General features: G+C 38.1%; 1 protein-coding gene across 4 annotated transcripts in view; it reads right to left on the reverse strand.

The window, feature by feature from the left end:
* Positions 1-27,408, reverse strand: part of LOC122554955 (kinesin-like protein KIF2A) — a 144,695-nt gene that overhangs the window by 41,422 nt on the left and 75,865 nt on the right. For all 4 annotated transcript variants that reach the window (XM_087988701.1, XM_087988695.1, XM_087988703.1 and 1 more), the window contains 7 exons: positions 22,555-22,717; positions 17,202-17,292; positions 11,365-11,428; positions 11,147-11,238; positions 7,344-7,486; positions 4,188-4,392; positions 3,514-3,624 (listed from right to left, as the gene is read on the reverse strand). In XM_087988701.1, coding sequence (XP_087844827.1) covers positions 3,514-3,624; positions 4,188-4,392; positions 7,344-7,486; positions 11,147-11,238; positions 11,365-11,428; positions 17,202-17,292; positions 22,555-22,717 — 869 coding nt within the window. The remainder of the gene's footprint in view (positions 1-3,513; positions 3,625-4,187; positions 4,393-7,343; positions 7,487-11,146; positions 11,239-11,364; positions 11,429-17,201; positions 17,293-22,554; positions 22,718-27,408) is intronic.

Raw genomic sequence — 27,408 nt, forward strand, 5'->3', positions numbered from 1 at the left:
CTGGGTGGCCAGCCATTGTAGTTACTGCTGGTATGTGTTCAGACAGCAAAAGAGTCCCATAAGACCTAAATTAAGTAAGATATCCAGAAGAGTGCACATCCTGGAAAGTCCATCTAAATCTGGTCTGGAACAGTTTAATTGCTGAGAAACATCCAAATCCGAACCAAAATAAACATCTGGTTAAATGGTCACTGGGCTTTAATAGAGATCAATACCAGCGTGGCTATTTCAGTGATCGCAGAACCAATCTTTAACAAAATTTGCGGTCGACTCCAACTCTCAAGTTTGCACAAGACCGAGCTTGACTGAGAACCCTTACCAGGGACCCTTGACAGATTAAGGGTGCAACTTTGGTTTCAGTCTCATATGAGAAGCAGCTGGTTCACTTACCACTGATTGTAGTAAAACATTCAGACCCAAGTGTGATGGGCAAAATTGGTAGAGAAACATTCATCTATATTGCCTCAACATCTTTGGATTAGGAAATGGATGCCTAAGTGAAGTCCTAACTGAATATCCAGAAGTCTTTCAGGAAGGCCTAGGAAGCCAAGGCCACCTTGTATGTTGACCAGAAAACAATTCCCACCACCCCCTTTGCATCAACTCTTAAAAAAAGGGTCAGCCTTGGAAATGGTCACATAGCCAAGCCAGAGCTTTCAGGGAACTGAAGAAACAGATATCGTCCTCAAAAGGTGTTGGCACATTATGATCCCAAGCAAGATTCAGCATTGATGTGAAGTGCCTCACGGTATGGCATTGGGGTAGTATTACCTCATAGGTAATACTACCCCAATAGTATGTGCATCCAGGACTTGGCAAATGCAGAGCTAAGTATACCCAGATAGAGGGAAGCAAGGTCTGGCGGTCATATTTAGGGCCAGGAAGTTCCAATGTCTTTACGGATGTAAATTTGTAATAATAACAAACCACAAACCCCTACTAGGTCTACTTAGAGGATAAGGCAGTGCCACTCATAGCTTCAGGCCAAATTCAATAGTGGGCTCTAATTCTAAATGCAAATAATTACAAATTGGAACACCGTCCCGGAGACCAAGCAGCAAATGCAGCTGCATTGAACTGCCCTCCTGCTGGCAGATACACAACCAGTGTACCACCACTGGATGAGTCCGTAATGGTTTAAATCTTCTGGACACACTTCCAGTCAAAGCTGACAATATCAGACTTTGGATGCAGAAAGATCCAGTCCTGGCAAAACTGAGACAGCTGATGATGATGGGGTCACAACTATAATTAAAACCGTTTTGGACCCGGAGAGACTAAATCCCAGTAGAGGACAACATATTATGAGGAGCAAGAGACACTGTCCCGAGCAAAAGAGACACTGTCCCGAGCAAAAGTCGCTGCCAGATACTGGTTGACCTCCACCTGGGTTACCCAGGGATTTGCAAAATGAAGTTGCTAGCAAGACATTATATCTGGTAACCTGAACTGGATGCAGACAGAACCACACTGATGGGGTCATACTCAGATTGCCAACAAGGACAAAAAGTACCATCAGCAGCTTCCCCACATTCGTAGGAATGGTTGGGACTCGGTTACATGACAACAATGCATGTCTATTCATTGACTCAATACTCAATGTTCTTTGTCATTATGGATGACCATTCAAAGTGACTGGAGATGCAGAGTTCATTCATCAAATATGTGGACGACAAAAGAAACATTGTGCACATCTTTTGCAACATATGGACTCCTGGAATGACATTCGTGATGAAGGGCTTTTGCCCAAAGTGTCAATTCCCCTACTTCTCGGATGCTGCCTGACCTACTGTGCGTTTCCAGTGCCACACATTTCGACTCTAATCACCAGCATCTGCAGTTCTAATTTTCTCCCTGAAGTGTCAGTCACAGATAATGAACCATTGGTTAGGAGGAGGGAAATTGATTATTTCCTAAAGTCAAATGGGATTGGACATATAAGGACAGCTCCATACCATTCATCATCCAATGGTCCGGCAGAAAGAGCTGTCCAAACTTTGGAGGCAGGCTCAAAGAAACAGACTTCAGCTTCAGTAGATACCAAACTGGGACAGTTCCTAAGATTACAGGATTACCCCTCATGCAACTACAGAGTTTTTAAAAGAGGGAGAAGACACTACACCAGGTTAAATCTGTGCCAGGTTAGGTGAACTGGATATGCTAAATTGCCCATAGTGTTCAGGGATATGTATGTTAGGTGCATTAGTCAGGGGTAAATATAGGGTAGGGGAATGGGCCTGGCTGGGCTATTCTTCGGAGAGTCAGCGTGGACTTGTTGGGCCAAAGGGCCTGTTTCCACAATGTAGGGATTCTGATTCTGATTCTGATTCCCAGACCAGGGGGAGGAGGGGATGGGTTGTTGAAATGGGTTCAAGAATGCCAATACCAGTCACAAGACTGCACTAAACAACAGAGAGAGTTTACTTCAGGCGATGAAGTTGGTGTAGGAACCACAGGAATGGCTCTGCATGGGTAAGAGACATGGTCAATGTGAAGCCAGGTCCAGTGATATATAAAGTTCAGGTGCGTGCGATGGTCCTGAATAAGCACATGGACCATATGAAAGCTGCAAACTTGTAAAAGGTGCAGCTGCAAACTTGCAAAAGGTGCAGGAGCAAAATGTACCCAGCTCCTTGACTGCCATTCTGACTGTTACAGAAGATACGTCAGAATGTGAAATGGATACAGTGGATGTCACTGCCATGGCACCCTTGCTGCCTGAAAAAGCGAATGAATTTCTTCTGTGATGCACCAGGTGCAAGAGGCAAGCGTTACACGCTGCCCGTCGGAGACCGAGTAAGAGGAACCTGACCCAGTTCTAAAAGTCCCCAGGAGGAACAAAAATCAAAATCAACCAATGTCCTTGGAATCAGAGGGGAAGGGAGGAAGTGATTGTAATGAGATCACCCAGGAGCAGCTCATAGATCATGAGCTCTGTTTGGATGAAAGTAACAGCACCAATCAGGAAGCTGTTGCAGACAAATAAGAACAGGAGTATCAGGCATCCTATTCACTCAGGGCTGGATCACGGTCATAGATTCTCCATGTGTAAATAAATGGTGACTTGGTGATGGGATATTGGCATTTGTAGAGTAAAGTTAACTACTGTTAACCAGATTCAGTGGTAGGATAGTACAATTAGCTTTTGTGCTTCTGAGTTAACATTGCCTGTTCAGTTAGGTTGAAAAACGGGTAGAACAAACAACTTCTGAACAGATTCTGCTGCATCTTCTTTACGTAGAAATTTGGACTGCAGACTATTTTATATGCAGAGTAACCATCTAAGTGGAACAATGGAGGAATAACAGCTACAAACATATTCTATCATATCATCATATCTGAGAGGGAGTAGAGGATTGGAGTGCATTACAGCACAGAAGCAACTAGTTTACACAAACTGAATGAGAACAATTCCTTGAACAACAATATTATAGAAATCAGATTTTTTCATTTTGACTAAGTGATAGATACTAAGAAACGATCCTTAAAAATGTATAATACTAAATTACATACCATGCAAGTTCTGGAATTTTCTCCAATAAAAGAATCTCTTAGCACTTGGGTAAGTTTACTTGCTCTGAATGGGGTATGAGGTTTGTTTCGACCCAAGGCTCGGATACATTCCTGTAATTACACATGTTCATTTAAAAATGAGAAAAATACTCTAAACTTTTGAGTAATACGCAAATACTCAATCCCCTCTGTAATGTAAACCAATTCACTAGTGGCAACAAATGAAATTCATAGTAGCTATGCAGCACGTTCCATACCAATGGCTACAATAAAATATATATGAAGGTACGATTGTGCAACAGCCAGAAAGGCTCTCCATTGTCTTTGCCAAATGAAATATCACATGCATAGGCTGCACACAAAAATAAATCAACTGGCCACCTGCAACACTGCAAAAAAATAATGCTGATCTGAACCCATTTGATTATCTTAAGGTCATTTCTGCTGGCCTTTACAGTTGGCATTAGTGTAGACATTACTGAATACTAACTTCAAAGCTTAATGACAACAGGTTTTCCTCAATTGAAGCAGTGCAAACTACAAAAAAAGGTATTTGTGTCCTGCTGAGAGTCTTCACAAAATCTTAAAAGGATCTCTTTCTAAAAAAAAACTGTCCTCGGCTCTGACTCAGAAACATGACTTTGTCTTACATAGAAGTTGTTGCATTGAATTACCTTGAGTGCTAAAAGGCTCTTGTTAATCTCAGCACCTTCAAGTCGTGTCTGACGATCTGCACTAGAGGTGTCTGCCCCTCTCTCATTTCCTGCCAGATCAATTAATGAAAATTTTCCATGCATTTTCCCTTTTCTACGAAGAATAATCTGGAACACTGCATGGCTTCTTGAAGAGTGAGCATTTGCAGATGTCTGACCAGATGTTCTAGAACATAAATAAAACACAACCTTGTTTATAAATTGGCCTTTCAAACTGTAAGGTTCTTCAACAGTTATAAAATTGGTAATTTTATCTGAATCTAAAAGGAAAATATTTATTATAAATTAATAACTAAAAATAAATTTTAAGAAAATCCTATTTTCCTGTACAATTCAGCAAAGTAGGAGCAGGTGGTGGTTATTCTGTCTTTCAATACTGCTCTGCCACTCAGTGAGATGGCTAATTTTCTAACTCAGTTACTCCTTCCACAATATCCTCAGAAAACCTTCTTTCTTACACGAACCAAAAATCTGGGACTCATGTTTTGAAGACACTCAGTAACTAAGAATTCATATTCCTCATTGAAGAAAATTAGATAATTCACTTGCATATATTCTAAAGACAGCAAATTCTCAAAAGTGAGCACATTTCTCAAACACGTTCCACCGTTCTAATGAATAGAGAAAAATTCTGTTTTATAAAGTAGTAAAAGGTACTGAAAGGATGCAGATCAGTGTCAAATCTAATTTGTCTCTCCAATATGTCTGCACCTAGATCTTACTACTGCTACATATAAACACTTAATGGGAGAGCATGATCATTTCTAATGCATTCTCCAAGGACTATAAAATGGTATTTATTACTGTGGGGAGGGTGGAGAATGGAAGAAAACAGATATGATGTGAGTGAGGCAGTTAGGGGGATACTTAAGGCAGGAATGCAAGGCGGGGGGGGGGGGAAAGAGAGAAAAAAAAAGAGATTCTACATAGCCAGTATAAAGAGCTACAGCCAAGTTAAGCCAAACCTCACAGGGCTAATAATCTCGGAATTATTAAAAAAGGTAACAATCTGTGGAGTTTAATACACAGGAAGGACGACTGAGACAGAAAAAGAACTTCAGTCAATAGAACAGAAGGAGGAACTAGTCACAACCTGGCATCCCAAAGTGGATCAATCGAAAAGCATTGTTTTCATTAAATATTATTTAGTTCATATTTATCATCAACTTAATTTCTATAAAACTTGTGAAAATATATTTGCATCTGGAACAGGTCATATAACAAATCAGGATTAATATACTTTTAGGTTGGCTCTCAACTCGGTCCATGAATGTAATTGACTCAGGTCTTACAAGTAAAACGAATCCCAAAATCTTACAATGGTGTAAGGGGTAACAGTTTGCGCAGATAGAAAACTGGCTTGCTAACAGGAAGCAAAGAGTAGGCATTAATAAGCATTTTTGGGTAGAAAGATGCTACAACCGTCGGCCACAAGGATCTCAACCTTTTACAGCTCATAAATCATTTGGTTAAAGAGACTGAAGGTACGGTTGCTAAATTTGCTGCCGACAGAAAGCTAGTCAGGGAAGCTGTGAAAAAGATAAAAGAACGCTATAGAAGGATATACATAGGTGTTATGACACAGGGTAGGGGCTCCCTGTTAATTACCTAACAACTATTTACAACTCCTTTCTCTAACCTATCTTTTACTTTCCCTCTATAATACTAGTCCGATAAAACTCCCGATTAAGATTTACCAAAGCATTCAAATTTCAAAACCAGCCAGCTGTCAAATATTCTTTGTATCTTCCTCTGTCTGCTTTTCTTCTTCTTAAGGTTTCTGTTTCACAGGTCATTGATCGATAAAGGTACCTTTAAGAGAGCTATTCTCCGGGCAGTCTGCAGATGCTGGTGGCTTGGCAGTTCTCCCCCAACTGTTCAATATTTCCTGATCTTATACCCCAAAGCATCAGATAGTTTCATTTGTATTTAATATTGTCAATATCCTAAATTCAAGCTTGATTGGAGGTTGGTATTTTGGGGCATAGCTTAATCTGATTGGCCGAATTTGAATGTGTTTTTGTCTCATAGCAACCCAAGTACTGTTAGTTTTTGGACCAAATGTTACATTGTAAATTCTCCAGCAATGTGTGCTTGCTAAGTCCTTCAACTCTCTTAAAGGTACAGTACCCATTAGACCTTCATAACATAGGTTAAAAATGTAGACAAAGATCTGGCAAATTGAATGAATGTGTAAGAATGTGAAAGTGTCCATTTTGGGACTAAGAACTGCAAGGAAGCACACTATCTAAAAAGTGATAGATTCCAGAGCTCTCAGCACCTGCATAAAGATTAATTTGAAGGTACAAGTAATCATTTAAGCTAATAGAAGGTTATTGTTTATTGTAAAGGGAATTGAATACAAAAGTAGGGGTGGCTATTTTAAGTATATTTGACATTTGTGAGATTACATCGAGATACAGAATACAGAGAATACAGTATTGGTCTCCTTATCAAAGGAAGGATGTAAACGCACTGGAAGGAACTCAGAAAAGGCTTACCTAGGCTAATACCTGGAATGGGCATAATTTCTTATGAGGCAAGGTTGGACAGGCTAGCCTCATTTTCGCTGGAGTTTCGAAGAGTAGAAAGTGACTTAACTGAAACATATAGGACAGTCTTTTTAGGGTGCACATGGAAAGGATATTTCACTTATGGGAGGAAATAAAACTAAGGTGATTCAAAATAAGGCATCGTCCATTTAAGACAAGATGATGATTTTTTTTTCTTATGGACAATTGTGAATCTTTGGAGCTCTACTTCCATTGTCTTTTAAGAAAGCAATTATTTTGAAAACTTTTAAGTCAGAGGTAAATAGATTTTTGAGAAGGGGGTGAAAGATTATTAGGGATAAGAGGAATTGCACAGTAACCAGATCAGCCATGATTTTACAGAATGCCATCACAGACGCAGCTCAATATCATGCTTCTTCATCAAAAAGGAAATTAATAATTTATGAACATAATATAGAAATTCATTGATATTGCATTGGTAAGCAGCTGGATCTTTAATCAAAGTTAAGTCAGATAACAATGACATGGTGAACTCTTCCTTCTTCTAAAACAAAGTTCAAAGTTTCCAGAACATAAAAACACTACATTTCTAAGGTAAACCTACCTGCAACTATTGCCAGCTTCAATTAGTTTCAAAACATCTTCTGTACATTTAACATCACGCTCAGAAAGCCCAACCACTTGAACTTGTTGCTTTCCATCCTCCAGCACCCTTAGCTTAGCTTTTCTGTTAAGCAAGTCAAATACCTGGATAGAAAAATACAATAAACTTAAGTTATTTGCTGTCAAAGGACTGTACAGAAAGCAATTAAAAATTCAAGTAGTCACCTTATTCAAGTAATTCAAACCAAAACATTATAGTTAAAAAATGCCTGATGAAGAGTAGTTCATTTTTCAAACTAAATCTTGGCAAAATACAAAAAAAAAGACCTGGAGAAAATGTGTTCAACATTTAGTTCATTACTCATGAAAGGAAAGACAAAACACGTAACTTATGGGGCTCCATCATTCTTTGAACATAGACATTTTTCATTCATTGAAGTGTCTGCCAGAAGAGGTAAATCGAAAAGAACGGAAAATCACAAATAGGTAGTTATCACTTTAAGGTGCTGTGGCACTACTGACATAGCACCATCTTCATTACCAGCCCATTCCTGCATAGTAGGTATTTTCCCTTCACAAATCAATATTTAATTTGGCCTCATACTCAGCCTCCCCCCCCATTCATGCAATGTAAGCATCATTGTCAAGGGCAGCATTTGTTGCTTATTTCTAATTACTAGAGACAGCTATTGTAAGCCATAATGAATCTGACTGTCAGAGAAGGCTGAATGGCATTTAGCTATCCGCCAATGTATTCCAAATCATTTTTAAATTCGTTATATCATTTGTCTACTGTTGTATCATATTTTGCTACTGTGAGTCTAATTTGACTGAAGAAACTAAGCAACTTCTCATTGAATGCAACTACTGTGCTGTTCATGGTCACTTTCATGAGGGATTTGCATCTCAAATAAAACAAAATCTAGAGTATTTGAGCATAAACGTAACATCTAGCTTCTGAGTCCTTTTTTTTCTGGATTTCTGAAAACCATTGAGATAAAAGAAATCCATAAGCAGCTACTTCTAAATTTTGAAATGAAACTTAGAAACTAAGCCAGGTTAGCATGCAATATTCTTGTCACAAAAATGGTATCAAATTCTACTAGCCAATCCATATAGCACCTGCAAATTATTTTACAATGTCCAAAAACTGGTCCTGTACAATTCAACAATTTGCAGTGTTGCTGTGTAAGCAAATAAGCAGTGATATGCCCAAAGACAAGTCCTCTGTTCATTTCTCTACATCATATGGTTTTGTGTTATCATATTCAGTTGTTGCTAAAAGTCTATTTTCAATTTAAATAAACAATATAACTAGGGGAAAAAACTGCAAGGGGATAATGCCCATTGCCTTTCTTTTGTGAACTTGAAGAGAACACAATCCCTTTCTGGAACGATAACCTGTTGAGTACTCATTATCACTGGAGGTTCTAACTACTGTGGGTATCACCACTCATAATTCATTGATGCTGTTGTTGGCTATGGTTCAAAACCCTGAGCATAGGACCCTTAACTGGACCTGAGATCATGCACAACAGAACAGAAACACCCATCCATAAGGTCACAAATGACCCTTCTAGCCTTGTAACCAAACGTGTTGTTCAAATTTTGCACAGTTATGAAATAAATGATAACTTTTTTAAAAAAGTTAAGGGAAGAATTTTTGCCAAAGCACCAGTAAAATTTCTTGATTTCCTTCAAAGATAGCCATGGGATCGTCAATATTCAAAAAAGATCAGAAGTTCAATTATTCTAATGTTGCTCTATTCTCAGAACTTGGCTGATACAAGGTGCAGATCTGTATTGGTGCCTTCTACTTTTGGTCTGGGTGACAGTTGAAAAGGACATGAATAGCAAGATAAATCATCTTGATTCTGCAATAAGAATGATGACTATACAGCTTGTGTCCATTGTCATTATTCCTCTGAGATAGCAACTTCTGCAGTCCACTCATGCTGTTAAATTCAGAAATCCAGAGTTGCTCACACAGTGATTCTACACTTTTTCATACAAAGTGTTGTTAAAGTCACCTCACATAAGACCATCACTGATTAGAAATCAATAAACTGATGAGAACTTGCCCTTAATATTATTAGGGTCACTGTAAAAACGCTTGATAAAAATTTTAACTCGCTGAACACGATATAACTGGGTTTTTAAACCTTTACTGAGTTCAAAATGTACTCTTACTAAAGCTTGCCTAGGCCTGAAATGAAATTTCATTATTTGTGGAATTTGCATTTCACTCAGGAACCTTTAAAAATAAAGCTATACATTTCAACTTCTACCATAATCTATGTATTGTTAATTTCATTCACTTTAAAATGTAATTGCAAGTGAAGGATAAACAATTTATTTTACTTTGTTGTTTGCTGTGTGTTAAAAATACTTCAAAGTATTTTTAACACACAGCAAACCAAAAAGTAAAATAAGACTGCTTATCTTGTTCTATTAGATTTCCACTGGTGAACACCTATAAATTCCCTCTGTTTTAGAACCACATCCAAATTAACAAGAAAAGGACACTTAATCTTTGTGGATTGTTTCACTGATATTGTTTGCCATTTCAAAGTCAACTTCGGAGACCAGATGGGGCAACAGGAATTACCAGCATCTTTTGCCTTTGAACTTAGTTTGGGAATAAAAGGCAAAAAAAAGAATTTAACATAGAAACATTTATTTCAGAAACAAGAGCTGATCATCTTCCAAATAGAACAGGCAGAATTTAACAGCTCCCTATTGGCACGTTTGTAGGTGGGCAGACCATAAAATTTCCGTCTGGCTTTTTGAGCACCAATCAGCCTTCAACCTGTCAGAAATTTGACAAATCTTAGTTTAACATCTGACCTTTTGCGGTGGATGTTGAAGATCCCATGGGTGTATTTGAAGGAGATAAAGTCGTTTTGCTAGTGCCTCGGCCAAAGTTCTTTCCTTAACAATTAAAAGTAGATCTAGCGGAAGTTTATGGCCTGTTGCCTGCCCTGATTCTAAGGTCCTTATGTATCCAATTATTTTAGACCTGCAGCATATAATCAAAGATTAGGCAAGTGGGGACAAATTTAACTGCTCAGGCCTCGTGCAGGAAAGAGAAGAGGGTGGAAACTTGGTTGGGAAATGAGTTCCTCCATCACTGTCCTCCTTCTCTGGTCAGAGCAATCCCTGAGATTATCTTCCCTCTTTCAATCTTTCCAACTTTACATGTATCAGGTTTAACTCTAAATCCCACAAGCTTATTATCTTAATCATAATTGGTTCCCTAGTTCCCAATATTTCTAAGGTTGAAATCATCTTAAAATGTCCTTCCATACCAGTGCCCCACCCTAGCTTTACATTTCCAATATTAGGTTTGTGCACTTCTCCCTTCCTTATAATCCAACACTGACAACAAAGCTCTCATTTACTCAGGCCCTGCTTATTAGGATTCCCTCCTCAACATGTTCTTTTTAAAATTTCTCAAAGTCCATCTCTCTGAACAATCTCTCTGAACAAACATTTACTTGCCCTTTCCCAACTTGATGACCATATGCATGTGCCTATTTCTGAAGTGTCCTGAAATGCCTTACAAATGAAAGTTTTTGGTGTTAAAAGTACAACGATTACAAGAAATCATTCTGTTGACTTTTTAGATATAATTAACCAAACATAACTTCTATAAGCTGAATTTACATTTACAGGTAAAGTTTGAATTGCAAAAAAACCCCTGCTTTGAAATTGAGAACAGTATTCAAAATTCGCATGCCCAGTCAGAAATTATTCAATTTAATGGAGAAGTCTTTTTATTGAAGTTAAAAATGTCTTGCTTACCTTACCACTGTAAATTTCAAAAAATGTTGCAAATACTTGGAGTTCTATTTTTCTGTAATTTGGCTTCTTCAGCATGAGAAAAACATCCCGAGCTGTAACAAAGTTGATAAAAATTTGAGAGATGTACAAGAGAAAGATTTACCATTCAAAAACATCAAATCAATACTGCTTTTTCAAAAATAAATTATGCTTTAGAAAGTTATGTATAAAAGTCTCACCCGCAAGTGCATATATTCCTTTAGAACAATCTTGATTTTTTCCTGTGAAGTCACCACCCATAGTCTGAAATTTCAATGGGTAGACATATTAAATCACAGAATGCGAAATTACAACATGAAACCTAAATAAATATGAATTGCAGCTTTTGTGATTAATCACTTTTGAAGACGGGTGCTAAATTATAATTTGCATAATAACTTACTGATGTAATTCCTAATACTATCTTTTACAATGTATAAACACAAGATTTGCTTGTCTTTCTCCCAGTTGAAGTAAATTCCAGATTTGAATTTTGCAATTCTCTTAACTAATTTATAAAAGGCTTTTTATACTAATGTCAAAAGTGTGGTGCTGGACAAGCACAGCCGGTCAGGCAGCATCCAAGGAGCAGGAGAGTTGACTTCAAAGTCAAAAGTTCAGAGCAGCTTAAACTACCCCCTCCAGAGAAACACAATCATACGTATTTACAAAAAAAGTTTTCTGATATTTTAATGTGAAACAAAATCTCCTTGGATGTTGCCTGACTGGCTGTGCTTTTCTAGCACCACACTTTGACACTAACCTCCAGCATCTGCATCCTCACTTTCTTTTAGTCCATTACTAATGTGCTAACTGAAGATAATAGTGTATTTCTCTTTAAATTTTTTAAAGTTCTAATTACTTATTCATGCTTCAATAAAATATATTAAAAATGACTAGCTTCTCTTCGTAACAGGTAAGTTCCAAAACCAGACATCATCTTGGACACTCTACATAATCTAATGGTGGTGGATACCAATACAATTACAATATTTAAAATGCACCTGGATGGGTATATGAATAGGAAGGGTTTAGAGGGATATAAGCCAAGTGCTGGCAGATGAGACTAGATTAATTTAGGATATCTGGTTGGCATGGATGAGTTGAACCGAAGGGTCGGTTTCTGACCTGTAAATCTCTATGACTCTATGTCGACATCTTTTCTATAACTGCATGCCCAAACTTGTACATAGTCTTTGTGGTACACTGTCATACATTTTACAGGTTTATTACTTATCTCCCATTTAAATGTCCTTTAATGAACACTGTATTGGGAGGATTAGGTTAACTTTGGGAAAAGGACAAGACGTAATCTAAAATAAAGATTTAATTCAAGACAAACTAATTTCAGTGCAGCTGAGAACAAACCTACTCCAGATAAATTGGAATCAGATTGCAGGAAAAAAAACTGCAACAGAACAATTAAACCTTCAGAAGGGAGTGAGAAAGGAATAAAACCAAAGAAAGAATAAGAAGGGACAAGATAAGCATTAACATAGAAGAAAATCCCAATGTTTTCTATAGACACAGAAAAATAGTAAAACTGGTTCCTGATGATTGGTACCATTCCAAACATGAAATTTGCACATGGAAGAAGCGAGTACATTTAATGGAATAAATAAGTACACTGCATCTGTCTTAACCAAGAAAGAAGGTACTGTCAAATCCATAGCAAAAAAGGTGGTAATTCAGATACTAAATGGGCTAAAAATGGATAAAGAGAAGCCATTGTATGATATTAATGAGTCAATTTGCTCTGCTGATCTGCAGGAAATTGGATGTCCCGAGGCCAGGGTGGGATGCCTCTGACTTACAGGTAGATTGTAAGGAATTTACATTTCCATCCCTTGCCATTCAGAGCCATGTACATGGTCATCTCCTATTATTCAGAGATAATTTACACTTGCATCATCATCCTATTCAAAATATTACAGTTGGAATTTTGACAACTCAGTGTAGTTTTAAAAAAACCTATTTGACCATTAAGGGATGATTTACATTGTATTGTTTCTGGAAATGATGTGGTCACTGCGTTGTGTCGAGTTGCACGTGACTGTGAGGGAGTGACTGAGGATTGTCTTGTGGGCATTACTGACTGTGATGTAAAGATTTTCCATCCTTTTGAACTGTTTCCTTTTTTCAGGGAGATCTATCGATATGCTTCACAAGCATGGCAAAGAGTGTTGAGTTTCTCCAAAGTTTGTACTGTATTTGCTTAATAAAATTTGGCTGTTGTTCATAGAAGTTGGCATATTGAAGTTGCATCAAGTACATAAGAATCTCAAGAAAAAGTACTTAACAATTGGAAAGACCAGATATTCTTAAAATTAGTAAGCCACCAGAACCAGAGGGATGCATCAAAAGATGCTGAGGGAGACAGTTATGGAGGCAGTTGTAACAGCATTCCATTCCTCTGTCAGTAAAGTGATGATGCCTTAGGCGAGGCAGGTATGAGAACCTAGGAGTTTTTCATCGATTCAAAATTTCATATTGCAATTGTCCAAGAATTGTAAATTGTGAGGTTCTTACATCCAGAGGACTGGAGTACTGCAAATGTTACAGTCTTGTTAAAAAAAAATGGAGCCAAGTATAAACTCAGCAACTACGGAAAATCAATTAGAATTGGTGTCACAGCTTCTGGAAATGAATCTAGGACAAAACTTGCCACTTGGACAAGTGTAGATTAGTTATGGATTTGTTGAACGACATTAAAGTAATCTGACTGAGTCTTTTTAATGAAGTAACAGAAAGGGTTGTTCAGGGTAAATGTAGTTGATGTGGTATACTTGAATTAAAAAGACATTTGATAAAGAACATAATACACTCGCCAAAGTTGAAGCCCATGGAATAAAAGGAATGGTGACAACATGGATACAAAGTTAACTGAGTGACAAAGACAAAAAAGAGTGAAAAAATATATATCCAGAGGTTCTGCGGGCTATAGTGCAAGAAGGAATGTTTTTCTTTAGACTTAATTCTATATAGCATAATTTGAAAAATGACAGAATACAAAATGCTTGGTAGCACTGACAGGAGGTTAATGATAAACTTCAAAAGGAGACAAAAGGCTAATGGATTGGGTGGATAGGTGACAGATGAATGCAGAGAATGATGAAGTAATACATTTTGGTAGGAAGAATGAGGAAAAGCAATAGAAAATAAAGAGTGGTACAATTCTAAAGTGGTTGCAGGGACAGAGACCTTAAGATTCACGTGCAGAAGAAGAAGATAGGATCTCACATGATGTTGAACTAAGCTTTGCAAAAAGGTGCACGCTGTGCAAAAGCAAGGAAGTTGTTATGAATCCAAGAGTTAACTGGAGTATTGTATCCAGTTCTGGGCAGTGAACTCGAAAAAGATGTGAAAAAAAAAAGCATGCAGAAAAAAATTGATAGCAGCACCAGCGATAAAGGACTTCAGTTACATAGATAGGTTAGAGAAGATATATTATACGCGTTCAAAACTATGAGGGGGCTGAAGGGAGTAAGCAGTGAAACTTGGAGGGGAAGGGAGAACCACAGGTCACAGATTTGAAGTGAATTGCGGAAAACCAACAGTGTCATTTTTATTTTGGGATATGAAAAGCATTGTCCAAGAGGTAGATACAAATATGTCATTCACAGGGGAATTGGATGACCACCCAAGAGAAAATATTTGCAGGACAGAGAGCAGGAAGTTGGATTGAATTCTTGTTTCAAGGAGCTGGTGCAGACCCAATGGACTGAATGGGCTCGTTCATGCTGCATACCTTCCAGGGTTCTACGATTAAGCTCAAAATGCTACCGGCTGTTTAATCAATTTCTCTCCATCAACATATGCTTTCAAAGAATTAAGAAGTTGAATCCTATGGTCTCTTGTTTAGCCTTTAGCATTATTATTATTCAGCACATAGTACCAATCTTGTTTTTTCTCTTTGAAGTATCTATCATGCTTTTCCATGTCAAATTGCATCATATTTAGATTTTTTTTCAGAATGTGGGCATGCTGGCATTTTCGTGAGAACAACTGCTGTCATTGTTCTATTAGACAGACAATCTTTGCACATATGTTCAAGACTAGTTTGACTCTTCGCTGCACTAATAGTGCCCCCATCACCCTGGTGCTTCATTGTAAGAACTGCAATAAAGTATAATATGACAAATATTATCCCCCAGAAAAGATGGGTGAATATTTTGACATACAATTTTGAACAGCTATTCTCAAGTTTGATTACCATAGATGGAAAAATGAATTATTTTCCAAGACTTTTCTTTAAGGAAGCTAAATAAATTAATAGTTAACAATAATTTAGATTGTATTTGGTTTGTAGAGGAAGCCAGAGTACAAAACATTGTACTGTAACCACACTGCATCTCTTTTCTAACTTTCCATTACATTTTCTTTGTGGTTGAACTTTGGTTCGCTTAGTGTCTGGAAGTTGCATTTTTACCGTATCGGCCAACCAACTAGAATAATAGCAGATGGCTTAAAGCCTAAAATAATTTTCAACTGGATGATAACTGAATTTAGATCAGACACCTAGAGGGACATTTCTGACATCTCATGAAACAGGACATTTACTGTCCCAAGCTGTATGTTATTAATACTGCAAGTCTCCGACAGTAACAAGGTGACATATATTGCCTTTAAAAAACTGTAAACTCTTGTAATTTGCTATATTGTCTTTGATATTGCTCATTAGTTACTATTAACATATTGTGAAGATATAATCCTAAATATTTATTCTACTTCCTTCCACTGACTAGAAGAGCACACTGGATTAATGACATACCTATGAGAGAAAGTGAGGGCTGGAGATCAGAGCTGAAAATGTGTTGCTGGAAAAGCGCAGCAGGGTTCCTGAAGAAGGGCTTATGCCCGAAACGTCGATTCTCCTGTTCCTTGGATGCTGCCTGACCTGCTGCGCTTTTCCAGCAACACATTTTCAGCTAATGATATACCTAGCAAGTTAAATGCAGCAATAAAAAGATTTACTGCATCCAAAATTTTACTTAACAAAAAGATACTATTTGCTAAGCAAATGGATCAAAAAAGGGGTTCGCAGAACATACCAGAGTAAAAATGCAAAGAGATCAAGAGACGAAACAGACTTTTCTGTCAGATTAATTATGACAATATGCTTAAACTTACATTTCACCCCACTTACATTGAATATGCAGCATTAGCAAAATACTTCCCACAAGATGATGGGACACAATGATGGGAAACTTGGATAAGTTTCTATACAAATCTTGAGTAAATGCATTACAGCTAGTGAGCGAAGTAAACTCAGTTCATATTTAGCTGTCTATAGAAATACACAACCATGCTTTTATACTCAAGATGAAAAGTCTTACTGGATTTCAGAGGTATCATAGGAAAAGCATGGAGAGATATTATAAAATAAAAAATACAACACTAAAGGGGGTGCAAGAGCAGACAGACCTTGACATATACATATACAAGCCACCAAAGGTTGCAGGACACATTAAGAGAGCGGTCAGTAAAGCATACAGTATCCTGAGACTTAGCAATAGGGGCAGAGAGTACAATAACAAATTTTCCTCAATTTCCACATTACAAAGGCATTGCAGACTGCAGAAAAATTCACAGAAGTGTTGACAAAGATAAACTGGAGAAGTTGGAACAGTTTTCCTTGCAAAGAAGGAAGCGGAGAGATTTGGACAGAGTAAATAGAGAAGTGATTCCTACTCACGTGTAGATCAAAAATGAGTAGGCATAGATTTAAAAAGCATAAGTAATATCAGCAAATGCATTTTCATGCAGTGAGCGGCTAAGGTCTTGAATGCACTGCATTATGTGGAATTCACTGCGATGGTGACAGTGTGAATTAAGCATTCAAAAGGAAATTAGATTGTTATCTGAAAAAGAAGGAGAGTGTGCAGGGTTATAGGGAGAAAGTGGGGGAATGGCCCTTGGTGAATTACTTATTTGGAGAGTCGTTGCAGATAGAATTGGCCACCTTCTTAGCTGTAAAAGTTCTGTGATAATTCCAACTACAGTTAGATGATATAACTTGATTGTAAAAAAAACTTACGTGTGTTTTTCCACTTCCAGTCTGACCATATGCAAAGCAAGTTGCCATTCCTCTATCAAATATAGTCTCCACTAGTGGTCTAGCTGTAAATCTGAAGACCAAAAATAAAGTTTTTAAAATTTGTACTCAGGAGCCCTACCACACACACACACACACACACACACACACACACACACACACACACACACACACACACACACACACACACACACACACACACACACACACACACACACACACACACACACACATACATATATATATATATATATATATAAAAACACGAGAGAGAGAGAGACAGAGAGAAAAAAAACTAGTATGCCTCGCTTCCCAGGCTTTATTTGCAAGGCCCGTTCAATATGCAGGTATGTCAGTTGCTTTTCCTTCTCTCTTATCTTTCTCTTTTTCTCAAAAACATAAGAACAGGATTTGGAGATGCCGGTGTTGGACTGGGGTGTACAAAGTTAAAAATCACACAACACCAGTTGTGCTTCCAATTAAACCTGCTGGACTATAACCTGGTGTTGTGTGATTTTTAAATAAGAACAGGAGTGTGCTTCAAACCTGTTCTGCCATTGAATTATACCATGATCGATCTGTATCTTAATTACATTCAACCGCCTTGGTCCATATCCATTCATCTCTTTACCAACCTAAAATCCATGAATCTTAGCATTGAAGTTTTCATTTGACTTAGGCAGCCTCAACAGGTTACTTTCAAAGAACTGTAATTTGGTTGTAGCATATATTCATTCAGACTTTCATATCAGCTCTGCACCAACAACTCTCTTGTCTCATTTCTCTGCCTTTTTCCTGTCACTTCATACAATTTTTCTCTTCAGATCACTGTCAAGTGTTCTTTTGCAATCTTGATTGAACAACCACTAAGCACTCAAGGAGGTCCACCTCCTGAGCACCCGATGCATTGAAGACTTTACTTCATGTCATCACGTTTTCCTTTACCAGTCAGATACCTTATATCCCCTGCTTCCTTGTGCAAATGGGAAGATTTTCCTTATTTACTCTGTCCAAATATCATGACTTTGCACACCTATCACATCTCCTCTTAATTTTCTCTTTACTAAAGAAGAGCTCAGTCTCATCCCTGGAAATATTCTTAAGAAACCCTTTCTGATCTCTCAAGCCTTCATGTCCTTCCTAAAAAGTGTGGTACCCAGAATTGGTCACAATACTTTACCTGAGGACAAACTAGTTTTATTCAGGTTCACTCACAACTTCCTGACTTTTGTGTTCCATGCCCCAATTTATAAACCCAGAATCTCTTGCACTTTATTAACCACATTCCCAACCTGTCCTGCTACCTTCAATGATTTATGTACATACTGTCGGGTTCCTCAAATCCCACATCCACTTTATTTTCTATGAGCTCCCATCACTCCATATATCGCTGCATTAAAGATCATTTACTATGTCTCCATACATGTCACCAGCCTACCTCTTGAAGTCTATTACCACTCTCCTCCCAATTCACAAAAGTTTAGTGTCATACACAAGTTTTAAACTTGTGTCTTATCTCACAAATCTAGGTCATTAATAAATTTTTTTAGAAAAGCTGGAGTCCTACCGCTGACCTTCCTCCAGTCCAAATACCACCTTTCATCACTATCTTCAGTTCCTTGTAACCAAACAACTTCATGCCCACACTCTCACTGTCCCTTTTATTCGATAACTAGGGACAATGCCCCCATACACAGCACCTATAACAGAAGATAAATTCAAAAGGTGCTTTACTGAGGTATAATCTGCCAAAGGAGGTGGTATTAGATAACATCCAAAAAATTTTAGTGAAAGAGATGGATTAAAAAGAGGAGTAAAGGCAGACATATAGTAACGGAATTCCAATGCGTGGGTGTTTGGAAGGTAAACAGTCTCTAATGGTGGGGTACGCAAGACAAGGAGTAGGCCACTCAGCCTATCAAACCTGCTCTGTTACTTTAGATTGTAGCTAATATCTCCTCAATGCCATTTTCCCTCCATATTCCTTAATTTCATTAGTCTCCAGAATCCTATCAACTTGTGTCCTGAACTTGCTCAATGATTGAGCTTCCAAGATCCCTGCTGGGTACAGAATGCCAAAGATTTAGTACTTAGTGAAGAATTCCTCATCTCAATCTTAAGGCAAAGGGATAGGCCATTTCAGATTATGCCTCCTGGTTTTGGAATCACCATGGAATACATCCTAGGTCCTCCTTCTCATGGCCTATGAAAAGTTTTGTAAGCTTCAATGAGATCATTTGTCATCCTTCAAAACTCGAGACAATACAAATCTAGTCTGCTCAGAAAACATTCCTGCCATCCCAGGCATTAATCTGAAGCTTTGCTGCATTCTCTCTGTGGCAAATATATCCTTCTTTACATAAGAAAACCAAATACATAATACTCCAGGGTTAGGTCTCACCAAGGTAGCAAGAAATCTTAACATCTGTAGTCAAATCCCTTTAAGATGAATGCCAATGTATCAACTGCATTTCAAATTATTCAGTGGAAAAAAAAGAGATAGAGGGTGTTTATGTTTGCACGTGGTTATGTGGCTGGTGATAGTGGTAGAGGTTGGGAGTTTGTTACTGAAATAACAGTGACTGCAAAAATGAAGCAAAGGTTTTATGTTTACACATAAACAGTTCCCCATTTGTATACCTTAGAGAAATAGGATGGGGCAAGGTAAGACCATAAAAAGGTTTCAAAATTGAGGTTGCAAATTTTAAGGTTGAACTATTGGGGACTGAGAGCCAATATCAATCAGGTGTAATGAAATTGAAATGAGGTTGAGTTTACAGCAGGTGGAAGGTGGGATTGCCAGGTGGAACAAAGGCATGGAACAGCATTTCAGCAGAATGCAAGCTGGAGTGGCAGTAGAGAGGAGCAATATTACAAAGTTGAGACAAAGGGAAACAGAGAGAGGAAAGAAAAGAGACACAGACCGAGAGGTACACAGAGACAGAGACAGAGAGAGACAGAGAGAGACAGAGAGAGACAGAGAGAGACAGAGAGAGACAGAGAGAGACAGAGAGAGACAGAGAGAGACAGAGACAGAGACAGAGACAGAGACAGAGACAGAGACAGAGAGAGACAGAGAGAGACAGAGAGAGACAGAGAGACACACAGTGTGAGAAAGTAATAGACAGAGAGAGACAGACAGAAAAAGAGGAGTGCTTTATAATAGGGGCTGGAGTTTTAACTCACAGTAATATACCAATAGTCATGGATGATTGCTCAATATGTAATAAATAGTAATCCTCAAAGTACAGAAAGGTAGACTGTTTCTGATTGCCTATGTTTAAGTAGTTGCATCGGTGAACTTGTATGTACTTTAGTAAAAATTTTTAAGGTTTGGTAATGATTCAGGGAATAGCGAGATTTGATTTCCAGCGCAAGCACCAGTGAGGCATGACAACACAAAAAAATTCAAAGATCATGCGAATTATCAGGCCAATGAGAAAGAGATCAAAGTAATGGCAAGAGTTAAAGACTTTCACTCAGGAGTGAAACGTCAATATTTTCAATGTTTGCAAAGTATCCATAGTGAAGAAGCAAATTATTTAAGAATCAGATAAGTATAACACCAAATTCCACCAAGCAGGTTAACAGAAAGACAGCGTGACTGAATTGTGTCATTTGTGGCAGAGAAGGAAATTGAGCAGATACAGTCACAGTCACAGAAGTTGTTATCTGTAATTTTATCTTGGGCCTTTTTGGATGGAAACAGAGACAAAATTAGAGATGCCTAACAAAGACTTGTAAGAGTACAACACATTCAATACTTAAGAGGTAAGAAAGGCAACTAGCAGAAATCTTACAGGTGACATTAAATTTGCATTACAAGTAATTATATTAAGCGCATTAATGTCATATTTTAGATTAGACGTCACTATTTATGCAAACATGAAAACTGAATCACTGTATATAGTGATTTTTATGGCAAGAGCACTCAAATGTCTTTTAACAACTGTCAACCATTAATTTAAGACAATTGGGAAAAATACCAAACTGCTTTCTACATAGCTTGTTTTGATCTGAATGCATTGTTGTGAAAGGACGCTGGAAGCAAATTTGGCATACAAGAACAAGGCTATTAATATTTCAACTCCCTCAGTCTGTTCCACTGTTCAACAAGTTACAGATCATTCATGATCAAGCATCTACAACTTGCCTCAATTCCCTAAACTGTAAATGCCTTGCCTAGCAAAAACCACTCAAAACTTGCTGCCTGACATCATCTCTGAAAGGCCTAGTTTGAATTTTAAGATTACATAACATTTCCAGATTCTGACCAGAGAAAATGGACTTTTTCAGTGCACATTTCTAATCATCTTAAATAGTTAACTAGAATCACCTCTTAAAATTCCACATTCAAGGGTCTAAACGCTTTGTTTAAGCAACCTGCCTTTATAAGTTAACTTCTTACTCGTATATTAAACATGAGTTCAGGTGTCTGATATTGGATCTAGTTCCAAACTCTGCAAGGCAAAATTTGCAAGCTACAAACATCAGCTATTTTCCCTGTTTTCCTGTAATTCTGATCCTACCTTGTCAAAGACAGACACCAAAAAATACCATACATGTGAAAAAAATTGGATGTTCAATTTTATTGTTGATGAAGCAGAATGGAAAGATTAAAAAGGGAAAGGAAAAGGAAAATCACGGAGAAATGAGAAAGAGTGAGATGAAAATGGAGGAAAAAAGCAAACAAAAGGGATTTGGGTATTTCTAAAGAAGAAAATAAATGCAGGAATATGGGGGAAAGAAAGCAAAACACAGACTAATTCAATAGCTCTTTGAAAGGCATGATGGGTCAAATCACCTATTTCTGCACTGATTTGTTGGACATTGCATTCAACACATTACAAACTATGCATTTGTTATGTGGGCTGCCAGTAACTACCATGAAGAGAGAGAAAAAAAATAAGAGTAAATTAAAAGATTCCACAACATTATGGCAAATTTTGGATTCAGACAGTTCCTTTAAAACAATAATTTTTGAATTAAGTGCACTTTTCACTGACACAGAAGCAGTGATCCTTTAAATACAAATTGCAAACAGAAGAAAAGACACTGTATGGTCTTGATCAGGAAATTCAGTGTCTTCAATAGTCAACTTGGGAGATGAATGCATCTCATCTCAGTACTCAAGTGTATATTAGTTCTTGATTGTTTGAGCCAGCATAACAAAACCCCCAGCTTGTGGCAGTGGTAGTGACCCTACCTCAGGACCGGAACACCAGAGTTTCAACTTCCATCTGCTCCACAGGATAGAAAATTTTACAAACGCCTCATTTGCAAGTTTGTTAGTTCACAAATAAATTTTTTTTGGAAAGCAATAATTTTTGCCTACCTGTAAACCATTTCATTAGTAGCAGTTTCATCAAAAGCATAGTCAAAACGAAAAGTTTGGTTTTCTAAGTACTTTGTTAAATCCACTTTTTGTTTTGGTTCATGAACCATTACAACATCCTTACTGGGAATTGTGATTACATCAAGATCCCTTATTGCATTTTCTGAAAGAGATTAAGACAAGGAGTTATGCTTTGCTTCATCTCTCATGATGCTACTTTGTTTATCTAAATCTCTTTTCATTAGAAATTGTTTACCAAATCAATACATTCAACCACCTTCTTAAAACAGTTCTGTGGCATGTGGAATTATTTTGTATGCCATATGACAATTAAATTTATTAAGTGATCAGATTGTTCTGCTCAATTATAAAGGTTAACCAGAGATAAACATAAATCTGGTGACCCAGATTTAAGAGTCACAATTGAACACACACTAATAATATAAAGCATTTATCATCACCTGGAAGGGGGTAACGGTAGAATGACCTGTAAAGATGTTTTTGTTTTTAAGAATACTTCCCAACAACTTAAGAAGTCCTCATTTTCCTCAGCCAGCTAGGGTATTGGTTACTTTTTGGGAAATCGCTAGTAAGTTAGATTCAAGTAGGAGAATTTAACGGTGAGTTGCTACTGGTTAGCAACCACTTGCTACCAATAGACTTGACCTATTCAAATTTTCTTCATACTTGAGCTGTAATTGTCATCATTGGCCAGAAACCGAAACCCTGAATCAAGATAATCAGCCTTCTGAACCACATCTTGACTTCGAGCTCAAGAGCCAATGACGTAAATATGAGTAGATATACAGATACTGTGAATATAGATAACTTGTATTAGAAACTAAGGTGAATTTACTTTTCTAAATAAAAATGTAAATAGTACAACCATACAAAACATCAATATCAAAAAGTGAGCAACCTACGCTATAAGGAAGGAAAACCAGAGAACTACAGACCAATGAGCCATATGTCATTGGTGGTCAAGTTGTTGGAGGGGGTTCTGAGGAAAAGGAGCTACATGCATTGGAAAGGCAAGGACTGATTAGGGATAACCAGCATGGCTTTGTGCATGGGAAACCGTGTCTTACTAAATTGATTGAGTTTATTTTGAAGAGGAGACAAAGAAGATTGATGAAGGTAGGCAGTAGATGTTATCTATATGTTAACAAAGATGTTAACAAAGCTTCAACAAGGTTCCACATGATAGACTGATTAGTAAGTTAGATGACATGGTACCAGGAAAGCTAGCCAACTGGATACAAAATTGGCTTGAAGGTAGGAGTCAGAGGATGGTGGACACAGGGTGCTTTTCAGACTGGAGGCCTGCGTGCCACAAGTATTGGTGCCAGTTCCACTACTTTCATCATTTATATAAATCAGTTGATTCATATAGGAGGTATGATTAGCAAGTTTGCAATGACACCAAAACATTGTTGGTGCAGTGGTCAGTGAAGAAGGTTAATTCAGAATACAATGGGATCTTGATCAGATGAGCCAATGGCCCAAATAGTGGGAGATGGAGTTAATTTAGATACATTTGAGGTGTTGCATTTTGGCAAGACTTATACAATGAATGGTAGAGCTCTGAGGAATGTTGTCAAACAAAGAGACCGATGGGTGCAGGCTGTGTAGTTCCTTGAAAGTGGAGTCGCAGGTATAGAATCATAGAATCTCCACAGTGTGGAAGTAGGCCACTCAGCCCATCAAGTCCAGACTGACCCTCCAAAGAGCATCCCATCCAGACTCACTCCTCTACCCTATCCCTGTAATCCTGTGTTTCCAATGCCTAACCCACCTAACCTGCATGTCCCTGGTCACTATGGGCAATCTCGCATGCCTAATCCACCCAATCTGCACATCTTTAAACTGTGGGAGAAAACCGGAGCACCCAAAGAAAACCCATGGAGAGAAAGGGAGAATGTGCACACTCCACACAAATAGTTGCCCAAGGCTGGAATTGAATCTGGGTCTCTGGTGCTGTGACACTGTAGCACAAACCACAGAGCCACCATGCTGCCCAACAGGGTGTGAAGGCAGCACTTAGCATGCTTGCCTTCACTAGTCAGTGTCATGTTACAGCTGTACAGGACATATGTCATGTTACAGCTGTACAGGAGATTGGTGAGGCCACTTTTACAATACTACATACGATTATGGTCACCCTGCTATAGGAAGGATGTTGCTAAACTTGAGAGGGTGCAAAAAATATTTACAAGGATGCTGCTGAGACTGGAGAGTTTGAGCTATAGGGAGAAGTTGAATAGGCTGGGGCTTTTTTCCCTGGAGCACCAAAGGCTAAGGGGTAACCTTATAGAGGTTTGTAAAATCATGAGGGGCATGGATAGGGTGAATTACCAAGTTTTTTTTCCTAGGGTGGGAGAGTTCAAAACTGGAAGGCATAGGGTTAAGATGAGGGATGAGGGGGGGGGGGGGATTTAAAAAGGACTGAGGGGTAACTTTTTCATACAGAAGATGGTGCATGCATATACAAGGAGCCAGAAGAAGTGGTAAATGCAGGTATAATTACAACATTTAAAAGACATTTGGATGGGTATATGAATAGGAAAGATTTAGACATACATGGGTCAAACACAGGCAAGTGGGACTAATTTAGTTTGGGAAACTTAGTGGACATGAACTAGTGAACCGAAGGGTCTAATTCTGTGCTGTATGACTATCTGGTCCTGGGGACTGGTTAATTTCTGAGTCCAGTAGGTTTACCAGCACTCCTTCCTGGTGAAATTGACTGTTTTAACTGTTTCCTTCCTTTTCACCACTTAATTATCAAGTGTGTTTGGGATGTTTTTCAGCTCTCAGTCAATGAAGACAAACAAAAGAAAACCTGTTCAAGGCCTCTGCCATCTTCACCAATTCCAGAGGAGTGAAAAATATCTTCCTCAAGTCCCCTCTAAAGGTCCTGCCTTTTACTGTGAAGCCAATCTGAACCTATGTGGTCTTTCTTCACAGGTGATCTAGACCAGCCCAGGCAACATCCTGGTAAATCTCCTCTGCAAACACATCTTTCCTATTGTATGGTGACCAGAACTGCACAGTTCTTATGCTGTGGCCCACTAACATCTCAAACAGCTCCATCATGAAATCCCTGCTCTTGTACTCAGTACCTCAATTAATAAAGGCAAGTATGCTTTCTTAAAAACCTTAACCAGCTGTCCTGATCCCACCAACCAAACATTTGTGGATAGGTACACCAAGGTTCCTCTGGTCCTCTGTACGTCCTGTGGTCTTATCAGTCTTTGTGTATTCCTTTACATTGTTAGTCCTCCCAAATGGATCACCCCATATGCTTCAGGATTAAAATTCCTTTTATCATTGCTCTGCCCATCTGACTAGTCTGTCTATATCATTGTAGTCGAAGGCTTTCCTCCTCGCTTTTTACCACATAATTGTGTCATTTGCAACTTAGTTAACATAATTATTTGGATTTTTTTTTAACATATCCCATTTTGTTTCTTCCTTTATACGTAGTGTAACTACTGTTTGGGGCTTATAAGCCTCAAGTGACCTTTCAATTCCACACGTTCCATATTTCTGTGCCTTAATTTTAAAATACACGTTCTCATATTGAAATTCTTCTTCAGCCTTGACCATAACAATTACTATAGTCTCCTACAGTTTTACAAACCTGAAAACTCTCCATTCCTCCAACTCTAGAATCTGGTCAAATTCCCACCTCTATCACTGACAGATGTGCTTTCAGTTGTATAGATCAAAAGCTCTGAAATTTTATCCCTAAATCTCATCTCCTTTCTGACCTGATTTTAAGCTTCTACTTAAAACAGAACACTATCCACAATCAATTACCTGTCCACATCTTCTTTGATAGGCTATCATTTTTGTCTGATTACACTTCAGTGAATGTTTTACTTTTTTCTAGCCCTTTTAATTAAAAGTAGTTGTTACCATTTTCCTGCACAAAAACATTTTGCAATTAAAAAGACCCTACAAGCAGCATAGTAACTTGGCTAAGGTATTATCACCATCCCAGGAAAGACTTGACCAATGAAATACAATGGCTTTTTTATTCACATATATGAAGTCAAAGATCAAAAAAAAACAGAAGTTGACCAGAGGAAACTGATAGAACGTCAACAGAAACAGTTCAGAAAAGTTCAAGTACTTCTGCAAATGAGAAATAAGCAGATAATTCAGTGCATCATTGGCATATAAGATTTCCTAAAACAAAAGCAAGGTTAGGACCACCAAAAAGAACAATCAGAAGAAAGCCATTACATCCACACAATGTTCATCACGAGAGTTTATAAGTGTCCAAAATGGTTTTGAGGTCATAACTCTCTTGGTATCAACTCAAGAAAGCCTGTAAGAAAACCAAGAATTTTTATCAAAGATGCTCATCATCAGCAAACCAGCAAGGCTGCCTATGTGTGGATGGGGGGGGGGGGGGGGGGGAATACTAAATAAGCATTTTGCATCAGCGTTTGCTGTGGAGAAGGACATAGAAGGTATAGAATATGGGGAAATAGATGGTGGCATCTTGAAAAATGTCCACAAAAGGTGGATAAATCCTCTGGTGGATGATCAGCAATACCCTAGAACTATGTGGGAAGCTAAGGGAAGTTGATTGCTGGGCCCTTTGCTGAGGTATTTGTACTAATACTCACAGATAAGAAGACTGGAGGTTTGCTGACATGTTGCCACTATTAAGAACATTTAAGAAAGGTGGTAAGGAAAAGCCAGGAAAATATAGGCTAGTGAGTCTAACATCGGTGGTGGGCACATTGCTGGAGGAAATCATGAGGGACGGGATTTACATCTATTTGGAACGGCAATGACTGATTAGGGATAGTCAACATGGTAAAAACAATGACTGCAGGT

This window comes from Chiloscyllium plagiosum, unplaced genomic scaffold, assembly GCF_037043375.1.
Source record: "Chiloscyllium plagiosum isolate Xiang-an unplaced genomic scaffold, Cpla_swu_hap1 HiC_scaffold_1, whole genome shotgun sequence".
Lineage (NCBI taxonomy): Eukaryota > Metazoa > Chordata > Chondrichthyes > Orectolobiformes > Hemiscylliidae > Chiloscyllium > Chiloscyllium plagiosum.